At 44.0% G+C, this 26,048-nt stretch overlaps 1 protein-coding gene across 1 annotated transcript in view; it reads right to left on the reverse strand.

Moving 5' to 3' along the window:
* Positions 1-1,981: 1,981 nt before the first annotated feature.
* Positions 1,982-26,048, reverse strand: part of ALOX5 (arachidonate 5-lipoxygenase) — a 54,853-nt gene continuing 30,786 nt past the window's right edge. Inside the window, exons 5-14 of the mRNA XM_050960136.1 lie at positions 21,928-22,034; positions 17,365-17,537; positions 14,379-14,525; positions 14,092-14,295; positions 13,655-13,741; positions 11,569-11,747; positions 9,147-9,268; positions 7,659-7,759; positions 4,673-4,843; positions 1,982-3,884 (exon numbers count right to left, since the gene is read on the reverse strand). Coding sequence (XP_050816093.1) covers positions 3,705-3,884; positions 4,673-4,843; positions 7,659-7,759; positions 9,147-9,268; positions 11,569-11,747; positions 13,655-13,741; positions 14,092-14,295; positions 14,379-14,525; positions 17,365-17,537; positions 21,928-22,034 — 1,471 coding nt within the window. The 3' untranslated portion in view covers positions 1,982-3,704. The remainder of the gene's footprint in view (positions 3,885-4,672; positions 4,844-7,658; positions 7,760-9,146; positions 9,269-11,568; positions 11,748-13,654; positions 13,742-14,091; positions 14,296-14,378; positions 14,526-17,364; positions 17,538-21,927; positions 22,035-26,048) is intronic.

The following is a 26,048-nucleotide window of genomic DNA, read 5'->3' on the forward strand; positions in this document are numbered from 1 at the left end:
TACATGCCAACTGGGCCAATTAATTGGGCTTAAATGAAGACACCTGGAGCCCAGGGAGGGGGAGCTAGGATGACCAGATATCCTGATTTTATAGTCTTTTTCTTATATTGGTTCCTATTACACCCATCCCCTCACCCCCGTTCCAGTTTTTCACATTTTCTGTCTGGTCACCCTATGAGAAGCCCTGGTGAGGCAGGCTGGAAGTTTAAGCTAGACAAATTCAAACTGGAAAGCTGGTGTAAATTTTTACCAGTTTGGCTAATTAACCCTGGGATAATTTACCAAGGGTTGTGGTGGATTCTCCATCATTGGCAATTTACTAAATCAAGACTGGATGTTCTTCTAAAAGATTTGCAATAGGAATTAGTTCGAGGCAGTTCTCTGGCCAGTCTAATACTGGATGATCACAGTGGTCCCTTCTGGCTTTGGAATTGATGTAGCTCAACCAGCTGCAGAGCTGAGCTTTCTATCTTGGTGTGAGAGCCCCCCTCTCCCTTGGTTTTCTGTTTGCAGCTGCTCCTAGCACCTGGTGCTGCATTCCTGGGCCTGAACCATCTCCCTGCGAAGTCAGCTGAAAGGCACACATAGATTTCAGTGGGACCTGGATCAGGTTGGTGAGCAGGAATCTATTAACCATCTTTGTACGTCGTTTGGTTGTCATTAGTGCATGAAGATAAAATGTAGGGCATTCACTTGCAAGTCAGTTTGCACCTGTGACATTCTCTCTGGTCCTAAGAGGGAGGATTGGGGGAGAAAGGTCAGGTTCTAGGTGTTTTGTGAGTATGGACACGCATCATACTCATCGATTAAAAGGCTTGGGAGAAAGTCTCCTCTGAACGGCATGGCTTGTGTACTTTTACCTCACTGGTCTGAAACAAATGAGGCAGGAGAGTTCCAGTTCTCCTTCACGTAGCCCCAACCAGTTCCAAATCACTGGATACAGGTGGAGGCCCATGAGCTTTTGGCTGAGAGAGAGAAGGTGTGTCTGGGACTAATGGATCAATACAGCTCTGTGCCAGTGGGTGGGGATAATTCCTCTGGTCCACTAACTGGAGGCAAAAGTAGGCTGAACGCTTGTAGCATGGTTCTCCACAGCAGCACAGAGACTCTTATACTGACTCACTTTCCAGCCAGTATGGAAGGAAGGGTCTGTCATCCATATGTGCTCTAGCATCAACCAGCTCACTGGACTCTGGAATGGGAGGCTCATCAGGCGACTTTGGTTCTCCTGAGATTGGATCAGACTGGCTGCTATCAATTCAGTGCCAGTGCTCTAGGTATACCTGGCAATTCTACTTTTATGCCACCATCGAGTGCCAGTGACAGAAAACAAGAGTTGCAAGCGAGCGACTGGCTCCTTCAGTTTGTTTTTAATTTCTGTAATTAAAGAAATAGAATTTTTGACAGTGCAAATTAGTTTCATAATCAGAAAGCGTGCACCAAATATACCAGAGACTATAGCATCTGCAGCATTTTCTAGTGTAGCTTTGTTTTGTGCCACTTGCACACAAAGACATCTGATCCCCTGGTAAAGACCCTGCGATTGCTAAACAAATACATAGCTTTACTCCTGCAGTCAGCACTTTTTAGGTACTGTGGTCAAAGAAAGGCACATCAACTTCAAATATATTATCGCCCAGGAGGAAGTGGTTTTACCTTCCGCATTTGCTGTTGTGGGGGCAGGAAAACAGTTTGTAGTGTAAGATGTATGAAATCTATTTGGCTTTCCCTTTCCACAAACCAAAGTGGGGGATATGCAACATGGGGGGATATAAAACATGCACGTTTTAATGGCACCATTTTCTAAAATTTATGTTAATAGTGAAAATGACCATATTTCTTTAACTGCAGAAGTGTGACCATCTCTAAATTGTGAACTGTACTAATTCATAAAATGCCTTTACATCTGTTGGTTTTTGGTATATATGGAGCCTCTGTAATAGTTGATCACAGTTGATATTCAGAAATAAAATATTCAGACTGATTTTCTTGTTCAGTTTTATTCCATTAGCAAAACAGACTTATCTATGGAGAATACATTCTATAAGGGCACAAGGGCATATTTCAGGCAACAAAATGTGGGAGAAATAACCAAGAGTGTTATTAGCAAAAGCACAAACCTTCCCTTTACATTTCCCTAATCTCATTTCTACATTCATTATTACTGTGTTTAAAAAAAAAAAAAAAGAGTGGACCAACTTCATTTATGGTGTAACACCTATGAGGTTACACCACAAATGAATTTAGTCTTTTGTACTGAGTTTCTTTATAACCAACGGTACTCTCCTTTTTCCAAGAAATTATTTGCAAAAATGCATAGTGTCATGCAGTGGCAGCCAGATCACGTATTAGTCAAGCCTAGTGACTTCAATGCAGCACAAAGAGAAAATGTGGAACTGTTAGATGACACCAAAGAGCACTGACTCAAACTGGTCCAGGACCTTTTCACACACTAGTCCCATCCCAAACTTTCGGAAAGAAGCTGTTCTATTTATTGTTAGATACTGTGAAGATCAAGGTCAAGGTTTGGGGTTTTCAGCTAAAAGGCCATGGAAGCAAAACACAGATTGTTCTATGTCCCTGACCTTTCTAACACTTAGGTATCCTTGTATGTGCATGCTGGAGGGGGACGGGGTGGGGGTGTTTCTGCAGTCTATGTACATGCACACAGCCAGTGAAGCTGATCTTAACTACTCATTGGTACTGACAAAAAATAGTTACTTAATGAAAGAGGCCTTCTGATAAAGAAGGTGAACTGTGCTGAATGGGGCAGACACTGAGAAGCTGATTTCAGAGGCGCTGGGGCCTTTCTATTCCCGTACCAGCCCTCTTGATCTACAGCCTCAGATTTTCATTTCTAAACACTGAGCCCATATTGTACCTAAACTAAACAAACAAACAAAAAAGGTGAACCAAACCCTGAAAATCACCCACCTCAGCCAAGAAACAAACTGAACAAAAGCTCTTCTCAGTCACATTTATTGCTGTGCTAGCAAAAAGTCTGTCCGTACGCAATACTACAAAACATCTGTTGAAAGACACTGAGAAGAGAACTTTTAAAATTTCATGTAGAAAGATAACCAGATTCAAAAAAATTACTGTAGCCTCCTTCCACATGAGACCACACCACTTCATATTAATGCACAATGATATTTTCTGGCTTCTATTTCTGATTCCAAATCAGGAAGTTTATGACTAAGATTAAAAAATACATTAAAAATTGGATTTACAAGCCCAGTTTTAAAAAGTAAATTTGCTTTGTTATGTTCCTGATATCACTGCCATTTATTAAAACAGAATTAAAATCTAATTTACTTGCTGCGCCTGATGATGTGTATTTTTGCTGACCCAGCTGAGTTAAGCGCGAGATGTGAATAGACTGGTCAGTTTCTGTTTTCAGTCAGTTTCTAGTCATCTGAACTTTCCTGATCTCATGCACAATTTGGCTCGCAAACACTGCTGGGTCTGAATATTTATAAAAGCGTTTAAGATGAACTTCTGAACACATCTGAACTGATGTTTCCTGATAATAATTAACATGTAAGATGATTAAAGTAAGAATCAAACTTATTTTGTAACTCAAAAACCACTCAGGGTCCACTTTGAGTGAGGTCTGAGTTGCTTCTTGTTTTGCTGATGGGCCTGCTCATAAGTGGCGCGTGTCATGGAGCTTTCCAAACTTTCAACCTCTCATGGAGCTCTGTTCAGACAGCGACACTGTTGGGGATGCGGTTTGGGGAAAGGTAATAGTAGGGTAGTTTTTTGTTCTTGTTCCGTTCAGTGATGACGCTCACGATCTCATCGAGATCCTTGCGGAATTTCATCATGGCCTGTTTCACCGGCTTCTCTATGAAGTGCTCATCTGGGTACATACCCAGGAACAGCTAATCATAGAAGACACAAAGAAATCACTCTTGGGTTAGGCTGGAAATAAACCCTGGAGCCCCAGCTGTTCTGTCTAAATGTCCCATCTTGCAGCAATGCAACCCCCTCTCCTGGGACACTTCAGCGCTGCTGCTGGAGACTTTGGTCTGTTTGGATTTTAAAGAAAAGCCGCACCACATACCCTTTTGCCATCATGCAGCTCCCTGCTTTGGGCAACTACTCCAGAATGTCCCTAGGAAGCTTCCACTTTTTCACCCTTTGAGCTGAGGCTCATCTCTTCTTACACAGAGTTATCACTGTACGTACCCTCACTCAACCGCCATCCCTTCAAAATGTGTTCCACAAACCTACCTGAATTTGGCCACACAGCCCCTTTGCAAGGTAGGAGACCATCATTGTCCCATTTACAGAGGAGGAAACAGGCAGTGGGAGGCAAAGCGACTTGCGAAGAGCCAGGAACAGAACTCAGATCTCCTGGCTCCCAGTTTACGTGGTTTTGCCATGACCCTCCTTCTGCCCTCTCCTATAACTCTAGGTCACAGTACCCTCTTGGTTGGAGCCCTGATAGAGATACAGCAATTGGCAGTGCACAGCCAACTTGCCAACAGGACTAGCAGCTGTGATATCATTGCCCAAGTAGTGGGAAGAATTGAGGTCACAAAACAACCGGTTCTGTGGTTCCACAAGTATTCAAGTGAAAAATGTTAACCCCTTCCTTGACTTGTGAGGTGAGTGAACCCCGAGCAGTCGAACTCCTGAGAGGTAATAGACAAGGTCTTGAACTTACTTCATTCTCCTGGAACTGGCTCAAGGCCCAGACAGCTCCAAGATGCCAACAAGAGCGACCTCTGTCTGGCAAGCTATCCACAATCTGCTCAATTGTGACAGTCCCCTTTTCTGTAGGGGGAGGCTGCCGCATGGTTGGAGGGGAGTTGGGAATCCAGGAACACCAGTCATACTGAGAGATGCAAGACAAAGCAAGAGGGTGCAGTCAAAATCACAACCATCGTCATTTAGGAAAGTCACTAATACAGCGTTATTGTAGCCATGTCGATCCCAGGATACCAGAGAGACAAGGTAGGTGAGGTAATATCTTTTATTGGGGCTGGGGGTTAGCCACGTGACTTGAAACACCCCTTGACAGCTAGTGTAGATGGAGTTTACCATGTTTAAAATCATGTTAGCCTTGGCTGTAGCCTTGACTATCTCTCAAAGTTATAAAAGGACAAGCTAACAGGATTTTAAAAGGCTTAAAGTATGTCTACACTAGAAATTAAGGGACATTTTCAGTCATGTTGGTTAACTTGAGTTAACTAACTGAGTTTAGGAAAGCACTTTTTTTGTAGTCCAGAAGACTATTCAAGTCTGGTGAGACACTTAATTTGTTCCACATAGGAGATAAGGGGAGATTATTATACATTTTATTTTCCAGAGCTGTTCAATATTGAAGAAAAAACAGGATTCTAAAGGTAGGCTGCTTTGTGGTGGGTATACTGCCAGCACAGGGCACGTTGGGATACCCCTGTTATTATGTAAGAATATAAGAACATAGGAACAGCCATAGTGGTTCAGATCAAAGGTCCATCTAGCCCAGTATCCCCTCTTCCCACAGTGGACAATGCCAGGTACCACAGAGGGAATGAACAGAACAGGTAATCATCAAATGATCCACTCACTGTTGCCCATTCCCAGCCTCTGGCAAACAGAGGCTAGGGACACCATCCCTGTCCATCCTGGTTAACAGCCATTGATGGACCTATCCTCCATGAATTTATCTAGTTATTTTTTGAACCCTGTTATAGTCTTGGCCTTCACAACATCCTCTGGCAAGGAGTTCCACAGGTTGACTGTGTGTTGTATGAAGAAATACTTCCTTCTGTTTGTTTTAAACCTGCTGCTTATTAATTTCATTTGGTGACCCCTAGTTCGTGTGTTATGTGAAAAAGTAAATAACACTTCCTTATTTCCTTTCTCCACACTAGTCATGATTTTATAGACCTCTATCATATCTCCCTTTAGTTGTCTCTTTTCCAAGCTGAAAAGTCCCAGTCTTATTAATCTCTCTTCATATGGAAGCTGTTCCATACCTCTAATCATTTTTGTTGCTCTTTTCTGTACCTTTCCCAATTCCAATATATCTTTTTTTAGGTGGTGGGACCACATCTGCACACAGTGTTCAAGGTGTGGGCATACCAGAGATTTATATAGAGGCAATGTGATATTTTCTGTCTTATTATCTATCCCTTTCACAAAGATTCTCAACATTCTGTTCGCAATGTAGCATGATGAACCCCATTGTGGGACTTTAAAACCAGCAAGTGTCTCAGTAAACTTTCAGATGGCCTGAGATTCACTTCCTCATTGGTTGGGGTTATTGCACTTTTGAAAATTTTACCCAAAATGACCTAAGAGTCGAAGGCCTATTCACTTTCCATGAAAGTTAGCCTTCTAAGATGCTTCTGAAACAGGACTTAGGCATGTTTGAAAATGTTACCCATAATCTGAACACTGAAGCCAAAATGTTCAAATCTGGGACTCAAGTTAGGCACCAAAATCCATATTTAAACACTGAAATAAGTGGCCTTTCAAAAGGCAAGGTTCCCATGGACTCTGATGGTGTTTGTAGGAGGCTAGACAGGTATTTTAGCATAGAAGGGCAATAGAGTGTGTAAACATACATTTAAAAAGAAGTTCCCAGTCTGAGCCACTGCAGTTGCACATCCCAACTGATATGAGCACTATTCTTGAAAATAAGAATGTGTGAACCCCATGCAGGAAATAGAGGGGTTAATGAGGGCCTGAGAGGCCAATTAACCCACCTGACGGCATCTGAAGAGTGAGCTAGGCTTAATTAAAGGTGAATCTCAGCTGGGGAGGAGCTGGCTGGTTGCTTTAAAGACTGGCAGGCTGGAGCAGAAAGGGGTTGCTGCAGGGAGAAACTCTGCAGTCACTCTCTGGGAGTAGAGAGTGGAGACAACGGGAGGATCAAAGAGGTTGTGTGGGAGAGAATTGGCCTTGGGATCCTCCCCTGAGTAGAGAAGTCTGGTTAGAGGACCGCTGAGACATGGAGCAGCCACAGGTGGGTGGAGCAGGCTCCAATGGGGAGCCTTCATACTGAGCTGTATTTCCAGGAAGAGAGCCCTTGTGGGCGTTGGATTGAAGGATTAAAGATCAAGTCTGAGGAGGGCAGAAGTTGGTTTCGAGATTTAGCTGTTGGTTTGGGATTATGTTGGAGGAGTCCAAGGGGGAACCCAGGGAGCCCTGGCCCTGCAAGAAGGGTGAACCTAGCGATGCAGGGTGGGGGAGAAGGCCTGGGAAAAGACCACAGCAGGAAGAAGCCCAGGGTGGAAGCTGGGGGTGGCTCTGAATAAACAGACCTTGGCTGCTTACCAGAGGGTCCCTGGGCTGGAACCCTCAGCAGAGGGAGACCCTGGGATCTCCTACCAGCCACTGGTGAAGGAGGCATGAAGCCCCCTGATATAAGGGGATAGGGATACTGGAAAGCCCCGAGACAAGGGTGTGCAAAGACCACAGGGCCCAGCGTCGAGGCCAAAGACTGGACATAAGGAAATTGGACATTTATTTGTTAGACTCTCCGGCAGGGAGGCGACTAAACATGACTGGCCAGAGGGTTGAGTCATGAGAAGAGGTGGGCCACAGTGGGACCGGCACGATGGTCAACAGGAGGCACCCAGTGAGAAGAGAGCTGCTGCTCCACACCCAGCCATGAGGGTAGCGCTCCAGCAATGAGTCCAACTCTTCTACACTCGTACCTGACCAAAATTCACAGCCGCGTGCTGGGCTGACGCTGTGAATATCGCCACAGTTAGATATTCCGATAGCTTCTCACGGGTCTTGATTGTCTTCGGAAATCCTAAAAGGAGGAGGAGAAGAAAGCTGGAAATAAGGTTTGGATCAGTTATGGCACACCTGAGTTATTGGTCTGCAGTAGGTCAAACAGCACATGGCTTTCTGTTCCTGGCTTCTGCTATTGATCTGCCAGGTGGCCATGGGGCCTCTCTGACCCTCAGCAACCCATCTGTAAAATGGTGGATACACTGACACACCTCACAGGGGGATTTTAAGGCTTCACTGATGTTTGTAAGGCCCTGTGAGATCCTCAGGTGAAAGGTTCTATATGAAGGCAAAGGGGTGTTTTTATATTTTAAAACAATTCTATTCTATTTCTTCTGACCAGGTCTCCAGCAGCTAAGGACATGAATGAGAGCTGAGCAATCTTAGCCATTCCCTTTTCACCTCAGTTCACAATTCAAGCTGGGCAATGTTATACAGAAGTAAACATTGCTGTGCTATGTCTAAAAAGTCTGTCGAGTAAATGACCCAGGAGGCAGAGGGACAATGACGTACGATTAGCCTGAAGGCAGCATTGAAGTGATGGTGGGAGGTGGTAAAATGGCAATTCTAAACCTGCACAGAAGAACAAAGGGAGGAGGAACAGAAATATTCATATCAGACATCCTTAAGACTAGGTAAAACCAAGTGGAGCTCCAAAGAGGTGATTGCAGAGAAAGCCACACTTTTGTTAACCTATGGGAGACAGCTGGGGGCAGAAAAGGGAGTAGTGGGTCTCCTGTGCATAATGCTCTTCCCACTAGCAGAGATTTCCCCACCCTTCCTTGAGGCCAGACTGTGGGGGGACGGGGAGGGAGGATGAATATACAGGGTGGTGAGACCAGAGTCACATAATCTATGGGCAGGTCCAATTCCAGCCAGCAACTTCCAAGAACGGGGAAGCAGAGAGACAAGAAAGCGAAGGTGAATCTAGCTTTGAAAGCACTGTGAGGGTTGCATCTCTCTAAGTGTGCAATACCTTAATAGCAAGGCAGCGATGGCACAACATTGGGTGAATGTGAAGGGTAGGGAGATATGGGTATAGTCAGTGCCCTCCCTGCTTACGGCAGGGCTTGGACTAGATGAATCAAAGATGCTTTTCTATTTATTATTTGTATTGTCCTGAGGCCCCGACCAAAATAAAGACCCCATTGTGCTGGGGGCAACACATGCACAAAACTGCCCCTGTCTCAAGAAGCTTACAAACCAATCAGACAAGATGAAGTGCAGTTATCCCCAATGTACAGACAGCAATCTGAGGGACAGAGACATTAGAAACCAGATCTCCTGTGCCCAGTTCCTTAACCACAAAACCAGGAGGGAGAGACTCCAAGGTGTTGGGGTGTGTGGCTTTGAGTGTTGGCTGGCACCATGGAAGACTCAGCCGTGACCAGGCTTACACATCTCACCTGAAGACTTGTTGCCCTTCATTCCATAGACATAGACGTCCTTGACGAAGGCCTGAAGCTCCACATCCTCACACACGACCTCATCAGTCTCGTAGTAGATGTCAATCACATCTGTTGTGAAGCTTCAGCCACAGCAAGGGAACAAAGAGCAGGAGGGAAGCCCTGTCATTTCCTGGAGACCCTTTGCCATAGTGTCTCAGAGAGCACATCAAACATTGCATGGGCATGGCCGCAACCTTCTGAACATGCATTTGCTCCCAAGACAGGAGGCAGTGGAGGGCTCCATGATCTCAGAGGGCCTCATTGATGGCAACGTGGCTTGGGTAGGAAGTCACTCTAGCACTTCTGAATCATCTGCAACTATGGCATTATCTCTGGCCTTTGCACATCTCCTTCAGCCTGTTCAGAATGATGTCATTCTCTGATCTCCCCACCCCTGTTCTTTGACTCCCTCCATCAATTCTCTCCGGCCAAGTCTGCATTTCTTGCCTTCCCCTTTGAGGCTCTGCCTAGATCTCTGATGACATTTCTTCACACTCCCTTCTGCCCAAACCTCCCTTTCTCTCCTCCATCTTTACGCTCTTTGCCTGCAGCTCCTTCCTAATCCGGTGCACTAAGTGATCATTCTCTCTCTATTCCAACTCTTCCCTTGAGCTCAGTGGTTTGAGCATTGGCCTGCTAAACCCAGGGTTGTGAGTTCAATCCTTGAGGGGGCCATTTAGGGATCTAGGGCAAAATCAGTACTTGGTCCTGCTAGTGAAGGCAGGGGGCTGGACTTGATGGTATAAAATGCTCCCAGTTCTCCACTAACCCCACTGGCAGTGTTTTAGATTCACCTCGTCCAGATGCAGAGGACTATACCAGCTGCAGAGCAGTGCAAAATCAACCCGTGTGTCAGAATTGCCTTCCTTTCACTGCACTGTGTTTAGCCTACAACTGGAAGAGTAATTTGCTGTGTGACCAGTGACCGCAGTGACCAGTATCTGCGCCCCACATCTGAGCCGCTTAAGAACAGAGCGAACAATATTGACAGTGGCACTTACTGTGTCGGAGGACCCTAGCTGAGGTGTACTCTAGTGCTTAGGAGAATCACCGTGACTAGGTCTCTGCATGACAACACATTCACAGGTCAGTGTGTCACAGACCCTCTAACATGTACAATTTGAGAGTTCAGAAACTGAACGACTCGTTAATGAAGGATGTTTCACTGAGGACCAGATTCTGACACTCTCCCTCCATGCTGTCTAGCACCTGCAAGCACTCCCATTGGTTGCCATGGGGCTATCAATGGAGTAAAGTACTATTCAGTATTTGTAAAGGCATATAAGCAAAATTAATCAGTAAAGGGGAGAAAAACACCATCCAGTGCATCAAGAAAATAACCACATGAAAGATGGGACTTCCGTGCCTTTCATCTGGGATCTAAAGATGTCGGGAGATACTCAAGATAAACAGCTGCCAAACCAAGAGCTGAGCACGGGACAGTTTCCAAATATGATGACTATTAAGAACATGCACTAATGCTTTTCACCTGAAAAAGTCCCAGCAATCTGTACAGCTTTATCTTTACTGAAATCACTGGAAAAAGTCATGTGATCAGAGACGAAAGTGCTTTTAAAAAAAAAAAACCTAAGGGGGGGAAACCAAGAATTTTTGAAAAGTAGAACACGCGGGAGAACAGCCACATGAATCACTCAGTTCTGCAGGTGTGATTCAAACGACTATGTGAGAATGCGACTTCTAACTCAGTGCATCTGCTGTGTGTGTACACAGTCCTAGCTGCTGGCAAAACTCAGGCCTTGTCTACATGAGAAAGCATACTGGTTTAACTTAAATTGCTTTTGAAACTAGTGCAAATCCCGGTGGGGATCTACCTTCAATTCAAGAGGGCTTTAATTCAGTTTAGCTGAAGCCTAATTGGCTTCAAGTCACTCTCAAACCAAAATAACTGCCTGTCCACATGTGAAATCACAACTCTCTGGTGTGAATGAGGCCTGTTGGCCCTGCCGAGCTAACAGCTCTGGGACAGGAAGATGGATTCTATTCTGGCTCATCCACACTGACAGAACAGTTGATTATGTTCCATCTTGTGGCCAAATTCCACCCTTGCTTAACCCCGTGCAATCCTACTGAAAAGCATGTGGCTGCACAGGTGTCTCTGGGGGCAGAATTTGGCCAGCAGAATCTCTGTCACTGGTCAAGACATATGAGAAGGAAAGTACCCAGCATGGCTCCCAGAGCCCAGGTTCAATTTGCAGAGCTGGCAACAAACACCCATCCCCCCAACACACATTTTTACTTGCAAGAACAGACAGGTATGTTTGATCCAAAGTGACAGACACAATAAACCTGGAAACCCAGGATGGAGTTTCTACCCTTCCTTTTTAGAGCAGAAGTGTCATAGACACACAGTGTCTCCTACCTCTTTATTACCTCCCAGACTTTGATGCCATCATCCCGATAGTAGTAATATGGAATATCTTCCTTGCTGTCCATCCCTTTGGCTTTGATTTCCTCTGGGAAGCAGAGGGAACTGTAGGTAAGTTCTTTCGTTGCTCGCTGGACCATTTGCACATGCCCACCTCCACCAGTGGCATTCGCCTTCAGCGTAAAAAACAAGACTCAAGAGCATTAGGAGAATGTGGTTGCCCTTGCTGAGGTCTCACACGCTGTCCTTTCCACCTCCCACCAGCTGGTATGGGAGCAGGCCCGTGCACATGTTTCTGCAGGAGAAACTCAAATCTCCAGGTGAATTACTATTGGCTTAGCCAAACAGAGTGAGACTGCACATTTGGGTTTGGATCTTTCACGCTCATTTAGTGGATCACCATTCACATCCAGGGTTTCTCCAGACTGGTTTTCTCCCACTTATAGCATCTCCTAATAATACCTTCCATTTATTGCCAAAGGATCCCAAAACACTTTACCACACATACATGCGCACACACACCCCAGAATCACCTGGCCTGTCACTAGAATGCAGTCACATCTGGGGTGGAACATGCCAGCAGCTTAACCGTGCATCATAATTTTACATGACAGTTTACGACAAGAGGTGAAGATGGATACAGCATCCAATTTCGAGGGGTGGTAAGTATGTAACTACTCAAACTGGAATTTGGCCAAAACAACTGGATCACATCTTATGAAATGTGCTATGGGACCAAATCAGAAGTGGCCAAGGCTTCAGTTTACATCTAATGTGGAAGTATAGCATGCCAGTAGCAAGCTGCATCATAACAGCATCTGATTAAATATTTTAAAAAACGTTCTTCCCTCTAAGTTTTTCTTTTTCTAACATATGGCCCCACTACCTTCCGATCACTCATCTTGTATTTATTGAATTCTAGTTGCTTCTTAACCTAATCATCCGCATCTGACTCCAAATAGAAACTGCTCTCAGTGGAGGCTCAATTACTGAAAGACAACAAAATCATTATCTGCGAGCTTCCCAAGCTGCAATTCTTCACACGACACTTATCTCATTTTCATTGGTTATCAGCTGGCCTCCTGCCTGCCTGATTCTCTGCCAATATACAGCAGGATTTTTCCTTCAGTGAGCAGTTACCTGTGAACTTCTGCATGGAGTTGTCTGCAGTGCATACATGATGCTGTAGCACAGACAGGGTGCTGGGAAGTTTAGAGCAGATCCAGTCATGCTTAGTGAGTGAGATCTGAGACAACTGTATCTCAAAGTGGAATGGCTGCAAGTTGATAGCAGCAGCAGCAGTAGTTCCAAAATTCGTCATCACAAAGCCATGATTCGGCTGTTTTTTGCAATTTAAGGAAATGGTGGTCAGGACTGACGCAGGGCACTGGTGGTCCTCAGAAACCTATCTTGCTTTCAGCATCACTTCTAGCAGGGTGTTTAGTTTATCTGGTTTATCTCCTTGTCTTATCAGGCCCTTACATTATTTTTAGTAAACAACCCATGCAAATAATTAAACACTTCAAAAACGAAGTCTAAGAATTACACTTAAATAAGGTTAACTTTTGGGCACAAACAACACAGCAATGACATCTAGTATTCAACACACAAACACCATGGGTAAACATCTTCACAAGCACCTAAAGTCTCATTTCCACTTCTGAAAACGAGCCATAGCCTCCTAAATCACTCTGGAGCTTTGGAAAATTGTACCCTACAGCCCTATAATGTACAAACATACCATGTGTTTGCTTCTATATCTATAAAATTATACACATCTGCATACAATTGTGTGTGTATGTATACGCCCACTTGCACTTGTATATTATATAAGCTCAGTTCACACAATCCAAACAGCCATTAGTGCCTATGATACTTGATTACTACAGACCCCATTCAGTTTTGAATCAGTCAATTAAAGGTGAAAGGCAGTATCTTTATGTTATCTCATACAACTTTTTCAACATCTAGCACAAGAAACAAAACACAGCGCAACAGATAAGTGAGTAAGCCTTACAGTCCAAGGAAGGGTTGCAGGGTAGTTGACGGAGGAAGAAAAGCAGAAGCATGATTCTCTCACCTTGTCAAAGAGGCCACATTCACAGATGAGCTGCTCTCGGGCTTTGGTGTTGATGGCTATTGTGAAGCGCACATGAGGTACCAGGAGCTGTGTAGGAAAAGAGAAAGGAGAAAGGAGCACAGTTTGTTTCACCTTTTATGATTTCATCTCATAGCAAATGTCTGACAAGTTTAAAGACCTGAAATTTCAGACTTTGTTGTGGTGTCACCTTGCAGTGCAACCAATCAAACTATCTATACAACGAATACAACTTTGTTTTCTCCTGGTTCTTCAAAATATTCAGCCCACAGAAAGGAGAAAAGTGCCCTGAAAGCTGCAAACCTTTGTAAGTTTTGAGCCACTGCTTCTCAGTCAGCCCTTGTTGAAACAGAGTGATAATCTCTCCAGCACATGCTCTCACTGGAATCTATTATTCTTCCTTGAAAGTAATTACCTACCTTGAAAAGGGGGTGCACAGCAGGCAGCTGCCGGAACATGGCTATACCAAACACTTCTGAAATTAAGTGTGTCCGCAGAAGATGGGTCACAGTCTGATGCATGTGGAAATCCGAAGAGCGAACCCAAATTTTCGCCAATAACCAGTCGTATTTGTCATCTGACGGGAGGAAAATGGGATTGTCTGGTCCAGGGGTTTGATTGATCTGAAAGGGTTAAAAATCATTTTTTAAAACACTGCCGATAACAATGCACAGTGTCCCACTAACGGCTCAGACAACAAACATACCTGGATAGCAATGGGAACTATCTTATTCTCCATGTTCTTATACAGTAAGCAGATGGGTGCAGCCACGTACTGTAATGTGCATGGGTCTGTTTTATTGGCATCAATACCATCCAGCAGTTCATAGTCCACAAGGAAAATGTTCCCTTGCTGCAGAAAGAGAAAAGGAGGCAACACATTTAAGCAGAGAGATGGAAAGGGGCACAGGAACTCACTCACCAGACCAGAGAGTTCTGCCTCTGATGGTCTCAGATGCTTTGGACAAGGTGCAAGATACCCCATAGTGAACTATTACAGAATCATTTGCCCACGTGAGAAGTTTCTTCTAACCCCCATCAGTCAGAGGTTGGTTTATGTCCTGAAATTGTAGACTGGCAGTTGGACCAGGTTAGCCTAAGCTGTGCTTTGATTAACTTACCATTTAAAGATCTAACTTTTTTTCTAGGAGGGCTGTTTGCTTTAGTGACGTGCATCTTGCTGGGGCTCAACAGCTTTTTATCCAGCTTGGCTTTTCTTATGCGTGAGATATGATGATCATTTGCAGAACACATTCGCCACATCTCTGTGGAACTTTACTGGGTCAGCTCATTCGAGTCTGCACAGTCCAACATTCCGAGTTTGTTTTAGCAAAGAGTTATGCTCTTTTTAGGCATTTGCACTGTGGTCACTTGACACATGCCATCACATCACACTGCCTGCCCAGGACAGACTATATAGACTCATAGACTTTAGGGTCAGAAGGGACCAATGTGATCATCTAGTCTGATCTCCTGCACAAAGCAGGCCACAGAACCCTACCCATCCACTTCTATAACAAACCCCTGACCTATGTCCGAGTTATTGAAGTCTTCCAATTGTGGTTTGAAGACCTCAAGCTGCAGAGAATCCACCAGCAAGTGACCCATGCCCCATGCTGCAGAGGAAGGCGAAAAACCTCCAGGGCCTCTGCCAATCTGCTCCGGAGGAAAGTTCCTTCCCGACCCCAGATATGGCGATCAGTTAAACCCTGAGCATGTGGGCAAGACTCACCAGCCAGCACTCAGGAAAGAATTCTCTGCAGTAACTCAGATCCCATCCCATCCAACATCCCATCACCGACCACTGGGCATACTTATCTGCTGATAATCAAAGATCAATTGCCAAAATTAAGCTATCCCATCATACCATCCCTTCCATAAACTTATCAAGCTTAGTCTTAAAGCCAGATATGTCTTTTGTCCCCACTACTCCCCTTGGAAGGCTGTTCCAGAACTTCACTCCTCTAATGGTTAGAAACCTTCATCTAATTTCAAGTCTAAACTTCCTAGTGTCCAGTTTATACCCATTTGTTCTTGTGTCTACATTGGTACTAAGCTTAAATAATTCCTCTCCCTCCCTAATATTAATCCTTATAATATATTTATAAAGAGCAAGCATATCCCCCCTCAGCCTTCTTTTGGCTAGACTAAACAAGCCAAGCTCTTTGAGTTTCCTTTCATATGACAGATTTTCCATTCCTCGGATCATTTTAGAAGCCCGTCTATGAACCTGTTCCAGTTTGAATTCATCCTTCTTAAACATGGGACACCAGAACTGCACACAGTATTCCAGGTGAGGTCTCACCAGTGCCTTATATAACGGTACTAACACCTCCTTATCTTTGCTGGAAATACCTCGCCTGATGCATCCTAAAACCGCACTAGCTTTTTTAACGGCCATATCAGATTGGCGGTTCATAGTCATCCTGTGATCAACCAATACTCCAAGGTCCTTCTCCTCCTCTGTTACTTCCAACTTATGTGTCCCCAATGTATACCTAAAATTCTTATTATTAATTTCTAAGTGCATGACCTTGCACTTTTCACATTAAATTTCATCCTATTACTATTACTCCAGTTTACAAGGTCATCCAGATCTTCCTGTATGATATCCCAGTCCTCCTCTGTGTTAGCAATATCCCCCAGCTTTGTGTCATCTGCAAACTTTATTAGCATATTCCCACTTTTTGTGTTAAGGTCAGCAATAAAAAGGTTAAATAAGATTGGTCCCAAAACTGATCCTTGAGGAACTCCACTAGTAACCTCCTTCCAGCCTGACAGTTCACCCTTCAGTACGACCCGTTGAAGTCTCCCCTTTAACTAGTTCCTTATCCACCTTTCAATTTTCATATTGATCCCCATCTTTTCCAATTTAACTAATAATTCCCCATGTGGAACCGTGTCAAATGCCTTACTGAAATCGAGGTAAATTAGGTCTACTGCATTTCCTTTGCCTAAATAATCTGTCACCTTCTGTCACCTTCTGAAAGAAGGAGATCAGGTTGGTTTGGCATGATCTACCTTTTGTAAAGCCATGTTGTAATTTGTCCCAATCACCATTGACCTCAATGTCCTTAACTACTTTCTCCTTCCCCATCCCCATGTTTCTTTGCCACTGCGACTCCACTCTGCATGATGTAGGAGAGCAGACCACCGCTAGGCGTGAGCTAGGAATTCAGTCCATTCCATCCTAGCCTTCTGCTGAAACTGCCAGTAAGGGAAACAAGGTGGATCAGGTGATATCTTTTATTGGACCAACTTCTGTTGGTGAGAGAGAGACAAGCTTTTAAGCCACACTTAGAAACTTGTTTCTGTCACCAACACAAGTTGGTCCAATAAAAGACATTACCTCACCCACCTTGTCTCTCTGCTGTCATGGGAATGTCATGGCTACAACTACAGTGTAAGGGGAACAGTTAGTGCCAACTGCAGCGTTATTTTTTGTGATAGGGATATTTCTCTAATGGGAACTGGACTAAAACTTGCCTATCCAATACTCAAACTGCAGGCGTTCTCCTCGGAAGTGAAAAAAGTGAGCAGAATTGTTCTAACCTAAAAAGTTAGCTTTGCCATTGAAACCACATGAAAGGAGATAACTGAAACCATGCCAGGATAGCACAGTGATTGGAGTGTTGTTATAAATATGGAGAGGCAAAGTGAAAGAACAAGTCAATGCTCATTCAATGCTGTACCTTTATTTCCTCTTCCAGAGTCAGGTTCCTTTCCAGGCTGCATTCTACCATATCAGTGGTAACTGGAAGCTTTGTGGGTAGCTCTCTGCATCTTTTGATCATTACAGGATTGCATCCATTCAGAAACTGGTATCCAAACATAAAATCTTCCTGCCAGTGCTGCATCACGTATTCTGAAGGAGACACAAACATGCAGCACCCATATCACCACCTCCTGATGGTTTTTCCATTATACTGTGCACAGAACCTCACTAAGTAAATGAGATATCCAGAAAAAGATTTGTTTTCAGTATCTTTTGTGTCCTACATGTAATAGGGATTTATAACAGTCACTCAAATTAAACTGCCGTAGTAGTTGCAAAGGGATAATAAAATAACTTCACTGTTTATTTTCTGTTCTAAGGTATTGCACATTGTATCATTAATTGACCACTCTGTTTCCACCCACTTGTGGGTGCATTTCATAGACTCATAGACTCTAGGACTGGAAGGGACCTCAAGAGGTCATCGAGTCCAGTTCCCTGCCCTCATGGCAGGATCAAATACTGTCTAGACCATCCCTAATAGACATTTATCTAACCTACTCTTAAATATCTCCAGAGATGGAGATTCCACAACTTCCCTAGGCAATCTATTCCAGTGTTTAACTACCCTGACAGTTAGGAACTTTTTCCTAATGTCCAACCTAAATCTCCCTTGCTGCAGTTTAAGCCCATTGTTTCTTGTTCTATCATTGGAGGCTAAGGTGAACAAGTTTTCTCCCTCCTCCTGATGACACCCTTATAGATACCTGAAAACTGCTATCATGTCCCCTCTGAGTCTTCTCTTTTCCAAACTAAACAAACCCAATTCCTTCAGCCTTCCTTCATAGGTCATGTTCTCAAGACCTTTAATCATTCTTGTTGCTCTTCTCTGGACCCTCTCCAATTTCTCCACATCTTTCTTGAAATGTGGTGCCCAGAACTGGACACAATACTCCAGTTGAGGTCTAACCAGCGCAGAGTAAAGCGGAAGAATGACTTCTCGTGTCTTGTTTACAACACACCTGTTAATGCATCCCAGAATCATGTTTGCTTTTTTTGCAACAGTATCACACTGTTGACTCATATTAAGCTTGTGGTCCACTATGACCCCTAGATCTCTTTCTGCCATACTCCTTCCTAGACAGTCTCTTCCCATTCTGTATGTGTGAAACTGATTGTTCCTTCCTAAGTGGAGCACTTTGCATTTATCTTTATTGAACTTCATCCTGTTTACCTCAGACCATTTCTCCAATTTGTCCAGATTATTTTGAATTTTGACCCTGTCCTCCAAAGCAGTTGCAATCCCTCCCAGTTTGGTATCATCCGCAAACTTAATAAGCGTACTTTCTATGCCAACATCTAAATCGTTGATGAAGATATTGAACAGAACCGGTCCCAAAACAGACCCCTGCGGAACCCCACTTGTTATACCTTTCCAGCAGGATTGGGAGCCATTAACAACTACTCTCTGAGTACGGTTATCCAGCCAGTTATGCACCCACCTTATAGTGGCCCCATCTAAATTGTACTTTCCTAGTTTATCTATAAGAATATCATGCGAGACTGTATCAAATGCCTTACTAAAGTCTAGGTATATCACATCCACCGCTTCTCCCTTATCCACAAGGCTCGTTATCCTATCAAAGAACGCTATCAGATTACTTTGACACGATTTGTTCTTTACAAATCCATGCTGGCTATTCCCTATCACCTTACCACCTTCCAAGTGTTTGCAGATGATTTCTTTGATTATCTGCTCCATTATCTTCCCTGGCACAGAAGTTAAACTAACTGGTCTGTAGTTTCCTAGGTTGTTTTTATTTCCCTTTTTATAGATGGGCACTATATTTGTCCCCTTCCAGTCTTCTGGAATCTCCCCCGTCTCCCATGATTTCCCAAAGATAATAGCTAGAGGTTCAGATACCTCTTCTATTAACTCCTTGAGTATTCTAGGATGCATTTCATCAGGCCCTGGTGACTTGCAGGCATCTAACTTTTCTAAGTGATTTTTTACTTGCTCTTTCCTTATTTTCTCTTCTAAACCTACCCTCTTCCCGTAAGCATTCACTATACTAGACATTCCTTCAGACTTCTCAGTGAAGACCGAAACGAAGAAGTCATTAAGCATCTCTGCCATTTCCAAGTCTCCCGTTACTGTTTCCCCCTCCTCACTGAGCAGTGGGCCTACCCTGTCCTTAGTTTTCCTCTTGCTTCTAATGTATTGATAAAAAGTCTTCTTGTTTCCCTTTATTCCCATAGCCAGAGAATGAAGCAATTCTTGAACACAGAAAGTTTGTAAAGCATTTTGGAAACCTTTTGGTGCTGTAGAGATGAAAGATCATTAGGTATGGGAATCAATTATAATCATACAGGGAGATTCTGCATCCACTTGTACTAGATTAGGCAACATTACACTAACAAAATACATAATTCATTCAGCCTTTTTTGTTGCTTGTTTGTTTTTGTTGTATTTTTTGCCATGCTATTACTTTTGTGTTGCACTGGCGGTTTCCCACCATTATCTTGTGTTGTAGATTTCATAACATCATGCTGTTGTTCCAGTCAATGACACATGAGACAGGAACACACAGTATTCACATTTCATCATCAGGTTACACCAAAAGAAAGTTCAGTTGATGCCTCATGGGGGGCGGGGAGAGATTTCCAGTATTTCTTCTTTTCTGCCTGACCAGACATTTTTATGAAAGGTCCTTCTTGTCTACTCTAGCTTAAAGCAAGAAGACCACAGATATATGGAAATATAAAGATGAATGGATCTGAAAAGTAAAATATTTCAGGACAGCAATTGCTTTCTACCAAAAGTAAAATATTGTGGATTGCTTCAAGATTATATTTCCATCATGCTTGCAAATTGCACAGTGATTTTGTATCTGTACTGGAAGTTGGGATGAGGTGGCAACATTTCTCATGTTTGGGACAAAAACCATGGGATTGCAAAGAACAGTAACTTGAACTCATCCTCATATTGGTCCTGGTTCTGCAAAACTTACACATATGCTTAGCTTTAAGCAAGGGAATGGTCATATTAAGTACTAATTCTAATTAAATAAAAATCAAGCACACACACAAATGTTTGTAGCATTGGAGAGCCTTATTAGAACAGAAAAGTTATTAGTTAATTTATATGGCTTTCATCTATAATAAAATACTTTAGGAAGCAATCTTATTACATGTAACAAAATATTGTAATCAGGTTTTAACAGCTCTGCATGTCTTATCGGGCATTGTTTCTTGTATTCAAGAGTTCACAGACATTACCCATATTTTTCTTAATTCCCATTTTGCTTGACTAAACAGTTAATAGCTTGGGGGAATCTATGTATAAAATTCTTAACCAGCACCTAAGTAACTTTAAAGGAACACCATCAACTTAAAAAAACGTAAACATTCTTCTGTCTGAAAATCTTTTATCTACTATTGTTTCAAGGAACAGTGGAGACTACTACAATTAACTGAAAGGGATCAGAGACAAATGTGTTTTATTTTGGTATCTGACAGCACTTGGTATAGAGTCAGTTTCACTGTTTCCCTTTCATAGTGAGGGAGGGCAGTCTCCCATTTGCATGGGTCTTTCACATAGCAACACAGAGAGAAAAACATAAATAAATTTGATAGTAAAACCCCAAACATTGGCAAGAGAACTTGGGAGCAGGTGTAATCATAGAAATGTCAGACTGGGAGAGGTCTCAAGAGGTCCTAAAGTCCATCCCCCACACGCTAAGGCAGGACCAACACATGAAACTACTTTTGATTCATTTTTGGATTAGCATTTTCAAAAGTGCACTTAGGTTTCTATACCCCACTCATTTTCAGTAAGAATTAAGAGCCTAAATCACTTTTGAAAATGGGGCTTTGGGTTTGGTTCTCTGGCCTGGGCCAGGTAGGATTTCCACAACTGTCTCTTCTAACCTTAAATATGATGAATTTGAAGTGTAAAGTTTTCAGAAGTGCCCAAGGGACAGATTTACAAAGGTATCTAGGCATCTAAAGATGCAGACAGGTGCCTGATGGGATTTTCAAAAGCACTTGAACAGGTTAATCGCCTAACTCTCCTTGAAATCAATGGGAGTTGGGCACCTGGCCTGCTTAAGGGCTTTGAAAAATCCCATTAGGTGCCAATGTGCATCTTCAGGTGTCTAATTACCTTTGAAAATCTGTCCCTAAGCATCTTGGGCACTTTGACAGTGTTCATAGATTTCCTAAGAGCTAGAAGGGACCACCTAGTCTGGCCTCCTGCCTAGTAGGGGGCAGAAAACCTCCCCCAGGGAATCCTGCCTCCAGCCCAGCTATTTGTGTTTGAAGCAGCACTTGGTTTTCAAGTTGAGTGGTGTCCTTTTGGCCCCATAAACTAGAGTTCTAACTGCTCATCTAAACTGTGCTTTCCAGACAGCATTGGCTGAGGCAGATCAGAACAGACTAGACACTCAGACGTGAGCCACTTCCCTTCCAGTTAGTACTAAGAAAGGGGAACAATTAGTCACTCTATAAAGCAAACACTGACAAGTGAAGACAAACCCACCAGAGATTGTATTGCTGATTCGGACAAAGATCTTCTCGAAATCTGCAAAGTCACTCCAGGAGGACTGGAACATGTGCATGAAGCGGTTGACATAGAGATTCTCCATCCTATGGAAAAGACGACAACACTAGAAAGCCATTTGCAGCTTCCTCACCAGACCTTCTTATACTTCTTCCCTTACCACACACAGATAGTAAATTTCATGGTGATGAACTGTGTGACCTTATCCTCTCTAAAGACTGAACTCCTCTGGGCTGCATCTACACCCATCCATAGAACTGAGTTCAAATATTTAGGCTCAAAATTTCCCCCTACACTCTCCCTCGTGGGAGAAAGAAAAAGACAGAACCACAAGTGACCGATGTCACTTCATGCACGGGAGAGGGCTTGGGTGCTGGGTGCAGAGAACCTGAATGGAGCAGACTGGCCTAGGGGTGCTTAGGAATTCTCTCACTGGTACTTTGGCAGCTCAAATCCACACCACACTGTTTAACCTGATCAACAGCAGATCTAGATGGCCTTGTAGCAAAAAAGCTCTCAGAACCAAGTATTATTAAAAACACTTGCCACTAGCAGCACTGGGGAGAGGCACTGGTGTCAGACCAACACTGGGAGAGTTGTTAAAAACATTCCCTGTAGATGAGACACTATTTATCTAGCTATGCTAAGTACATTTATGGCCCCCGCCCCTATCACTGTGGAACCTGAGCACTCAACAACCCTTAATGGATTTATCCTCACAACTCCCCTTTGGGGCAGGGCAGTGCCTTTATCCTCATTTAATACAGGGGGAAGTGAGGCCCAGAGCGACTAAGCCATAGCTCCTCAAAAGGACTTAGGTGCCTAATGCACACTGATTTAAATGGGACTTAGTATCCCAACTAAGTATCTTTGAAGATTCGGCCCTAAGTGACTTGCCCAAGGTCACAACACAGGAAGTCGGTGGCAGAGAACACGCTTGAAGCCAGATCTTCCAAGTGCTAGGTCAGCCCCAACCACCTTGCCTGGAATTTCACTCAACCTGGTCTCCAGAAAACAAGCAGCACCAGCAGTCGCACAGCAAGTTCCTCCATAGTGCCCCATCAATAAGCCTCAGCCTTAGAGCAGGAAGGGAGGGAGTTCAGTTCCTGTGCAAATTCAAGAGACACTCTGCGGTGTTTTCACCTTCCTCTGCAGCATGGGGCACGGTCACTTGCAGGTTTAAACTAGTGTAAATGGTGGATTCTCTGTAAGACCTTAAACCATAGACTTCAGTAATCCAGCCAGATGTTAGGGGTCTATTGCAGGAGTGGGTGGATGTGGTTCTGTGGCCTGCGATGTGCAGAAGGTCAGACTAGATGATCACGATGGTCCCTTCTGGCCTGAAAATCTCTGAGCCTATGAACTTAAGGACAGAAAGCTCCACCAGAATGTCTGGTCTGATCTGTATCAAGCCCAATGCGCCTTAGGTTAGACATTCACGAATGGGGGCACCCAAAATTCAAGGCCACCTTGGAACCCTGGTTGTCTGCAACCCCAATATACTGACTGGACAAACCCACCTCGCAATCTAAAAATGGAGCTAGAGTTCTCTCCATCATTGTAAAGTCTTCTCCTCACACCTGGGTTCTTACGAAGTTATACACGTCACTCCTAATGATGCCAACAGGAGTAACAAACTCGAATCCCAAGGCAGTGGGAGGAGAGTATATAACTCAGAGAATTGAATAGGAAATTATTGGTCTCTGCAGATTCAAAACTAACACAAGGATCCCAACTGCAGAAACAGTTATTTCCAGCTGCCTACTGACACTGATGCAACTTGCAATCATTGTGTAATGGATGGCAACCTCCTCTGCAATTCCTGGCTTTAGTCTAGAGCATGAGATTTCCATGCCCCTTTGCTCTGCTACAGGGAGAGACATGCATGCAGCCATGCCCAGCTATTTAAAAACCAGTTCACTGGAAAGGAAACCACAATGTTTCCTCTTTTTGAACAACTTCCCCCGCAGGAGCTCAGAACAAAACTCTTCTCTCCACTGGCAATTGGGGCACTGCATAGGAGTGAGGTAGATGTGGCTGGGAATTGTTTGCAATATGGTATCTTCACATGCAGGTTGCCGGCCCAGCACAGCCATAGACTCTGGGACTTTGGCACAGAGTTCAAGGTGAGCTTTGGGGTTTGCCAGACATCCACACCATCTAGATTAGCCCCCCTGTGCTCCGAACACTGGCTTACACATGACTTTCCTCAGTAACCTCCTGAGATTGAGCTCAGTTTTAAATGTTCCAGGTGATGGCACTTACACCATTTCGCCTGGGAGACTATTCCATAGTTAGCACATTTTCCCTTAGCTTATGTTCACCTCATTCCTCCCAGTTATACTCTGTGCTTACAAACACCCTTCACTGCCTTTCTCCACAACACAGACCCTCACCTGAATGCTAACCCTGCCATGAGTTTTCCAGTTCTGGGTCCCAGACACTTTCAGAGATAGGCATCCCAGTCCCACAGCACTGATTTTATTTCTTCCACAGTAAAACTGCTTCCCAATTTCCTTCCCTTGCATGTGTCTGATGTATCACATGGTTTCTGGAGAACAGCTGCCTTAAAGATTTAGGTTCCTAGGAAGTGGGGGTAACCCACTGGAGATGCTAGCTCTCCCTACTCTTCTAATTGCTCTGTGTAATTCTTTTCACTCTTATCAAGATATCTGGTAACATGCTGCAAATAGCACAGCTGGCTTTCACATGTGGCTGCTCTTATTATGTCACCAAAGGGCCCTGCAATGTAGCCCCTTGAGGTTGGGAAGCAGGCACCTTGCACTAGCATAGGTAGCATCTCCTTGTGAATATGTGCTTTAAAAGCTTGTAAATAACTTGTGCAGCAGTTAAGGGAACTGGCACAGATCCTAATAATAATAGAATAAGGAACACGTTCCTGGATCTGGGCTGGCTCTGTAACGCCTCTTTAAAGAATCCTCCTAAATGCCTTTGTGAGCATGCACAGACAGTGTCTGGACTGAGGGAGTAGCCTCAGGAGCTTTCGCCAGTTTCTCTTGCATGGATCTCTTTCTGTGGGGTTGCCCACACTTTGTTCCAAGCTCATATTGTGACTGTATAACACTGAGTAGCCTGTTCTATGCCAGGCACTGCTCCCTGTAGAGCAAGCAAACATCACAATAGCATCCTTCCCGCTTGCTGCTCCAAGTGCCATAGTTACAAACACGCATGGAGTCTCCTCCCTGACTTCCCATGGGACTGGGAAGGTGAGCCACAGAGCTGACCTGGGCAAAATGTTTGCAAGTAACCCTGAAACCAGAAGATGCTTGCCTGGTTTCATCACAAACCAGGAACTCAGCCCTGGTTTGCTTGTAACTCTGCTAGAGATTGTTCCGAACCAGCCTCAGACTGCAAAACATGTCACCTCCCTGGCTCCAATGCCAAACCAGGGGCAGGCCAACTGTTTTCACTAAGTATCAGAGGGGTAGCCATGCTAGTCTGGATCTGTAAAAGTAGCAAAAAGAGTCCTGTGGCACTTATAGACTAACAGATGTTTTGGAGCATGAGCTTTCGTGGGTGAATACCCACTTCGTTGGATGCATGTAGTGGAAATTTCCAGGGGCAGGTATATATATGCAGGCAAGCTAGAGATAAGGAAGTTAGTTTGATCAGGGAGAATGGGCCCTGTTCTAGCAGTTGAGGTGTGAAAACCAAGGGAGGAGAAACTGATTTTGTAGTTGGCAAGCCATTCACAGTCTCTGTTTAATCCTGAGCTGATGGTGTCAAATTTGCAGATGAACTGAAGCTCAGCAGTTTCTCTTTGAAGTCTGGTCCCGAAGTTTTTTTGCTGCAGGATGGCCACCTTAAGATCTGCTGTTGTGTGGCCAGGGAGGTTGAAGTGTTCTCCGGCAGGTTTTTGTATATTGCCGTTCCTAATATCTGATTTGTGTCCATTTATCCTTTTCCGTAGAGATTGTCCAGTTTGGCCGATTTACATAGCAGAGAAGCATTGCTGGCATATGACGACATATATTACATTGGTGGACGTGCAGGTGAATGAACCGGTGATGGTGTGGCTAATCTGGTTAGGTCCTGTGATGGTGTCACTGGTGTAGATATGTGGGCAGAGTTGGCATCGA

This window comes from Gopherus flavomarginatus, chromosome 6, assembly GCF_025201925.1.
Source record: "Gopherus flavomarginatus isolate rGopFla2 chromosome 6, rGopFla2.mat.asm, whole genome shotgun sequence".
Classification (NCBI taxonomy): Eukaryota; Metazoa; Chordata; order Testudines; family Testudinidae; genus Gopherus; species Gopherus flavomarginatus.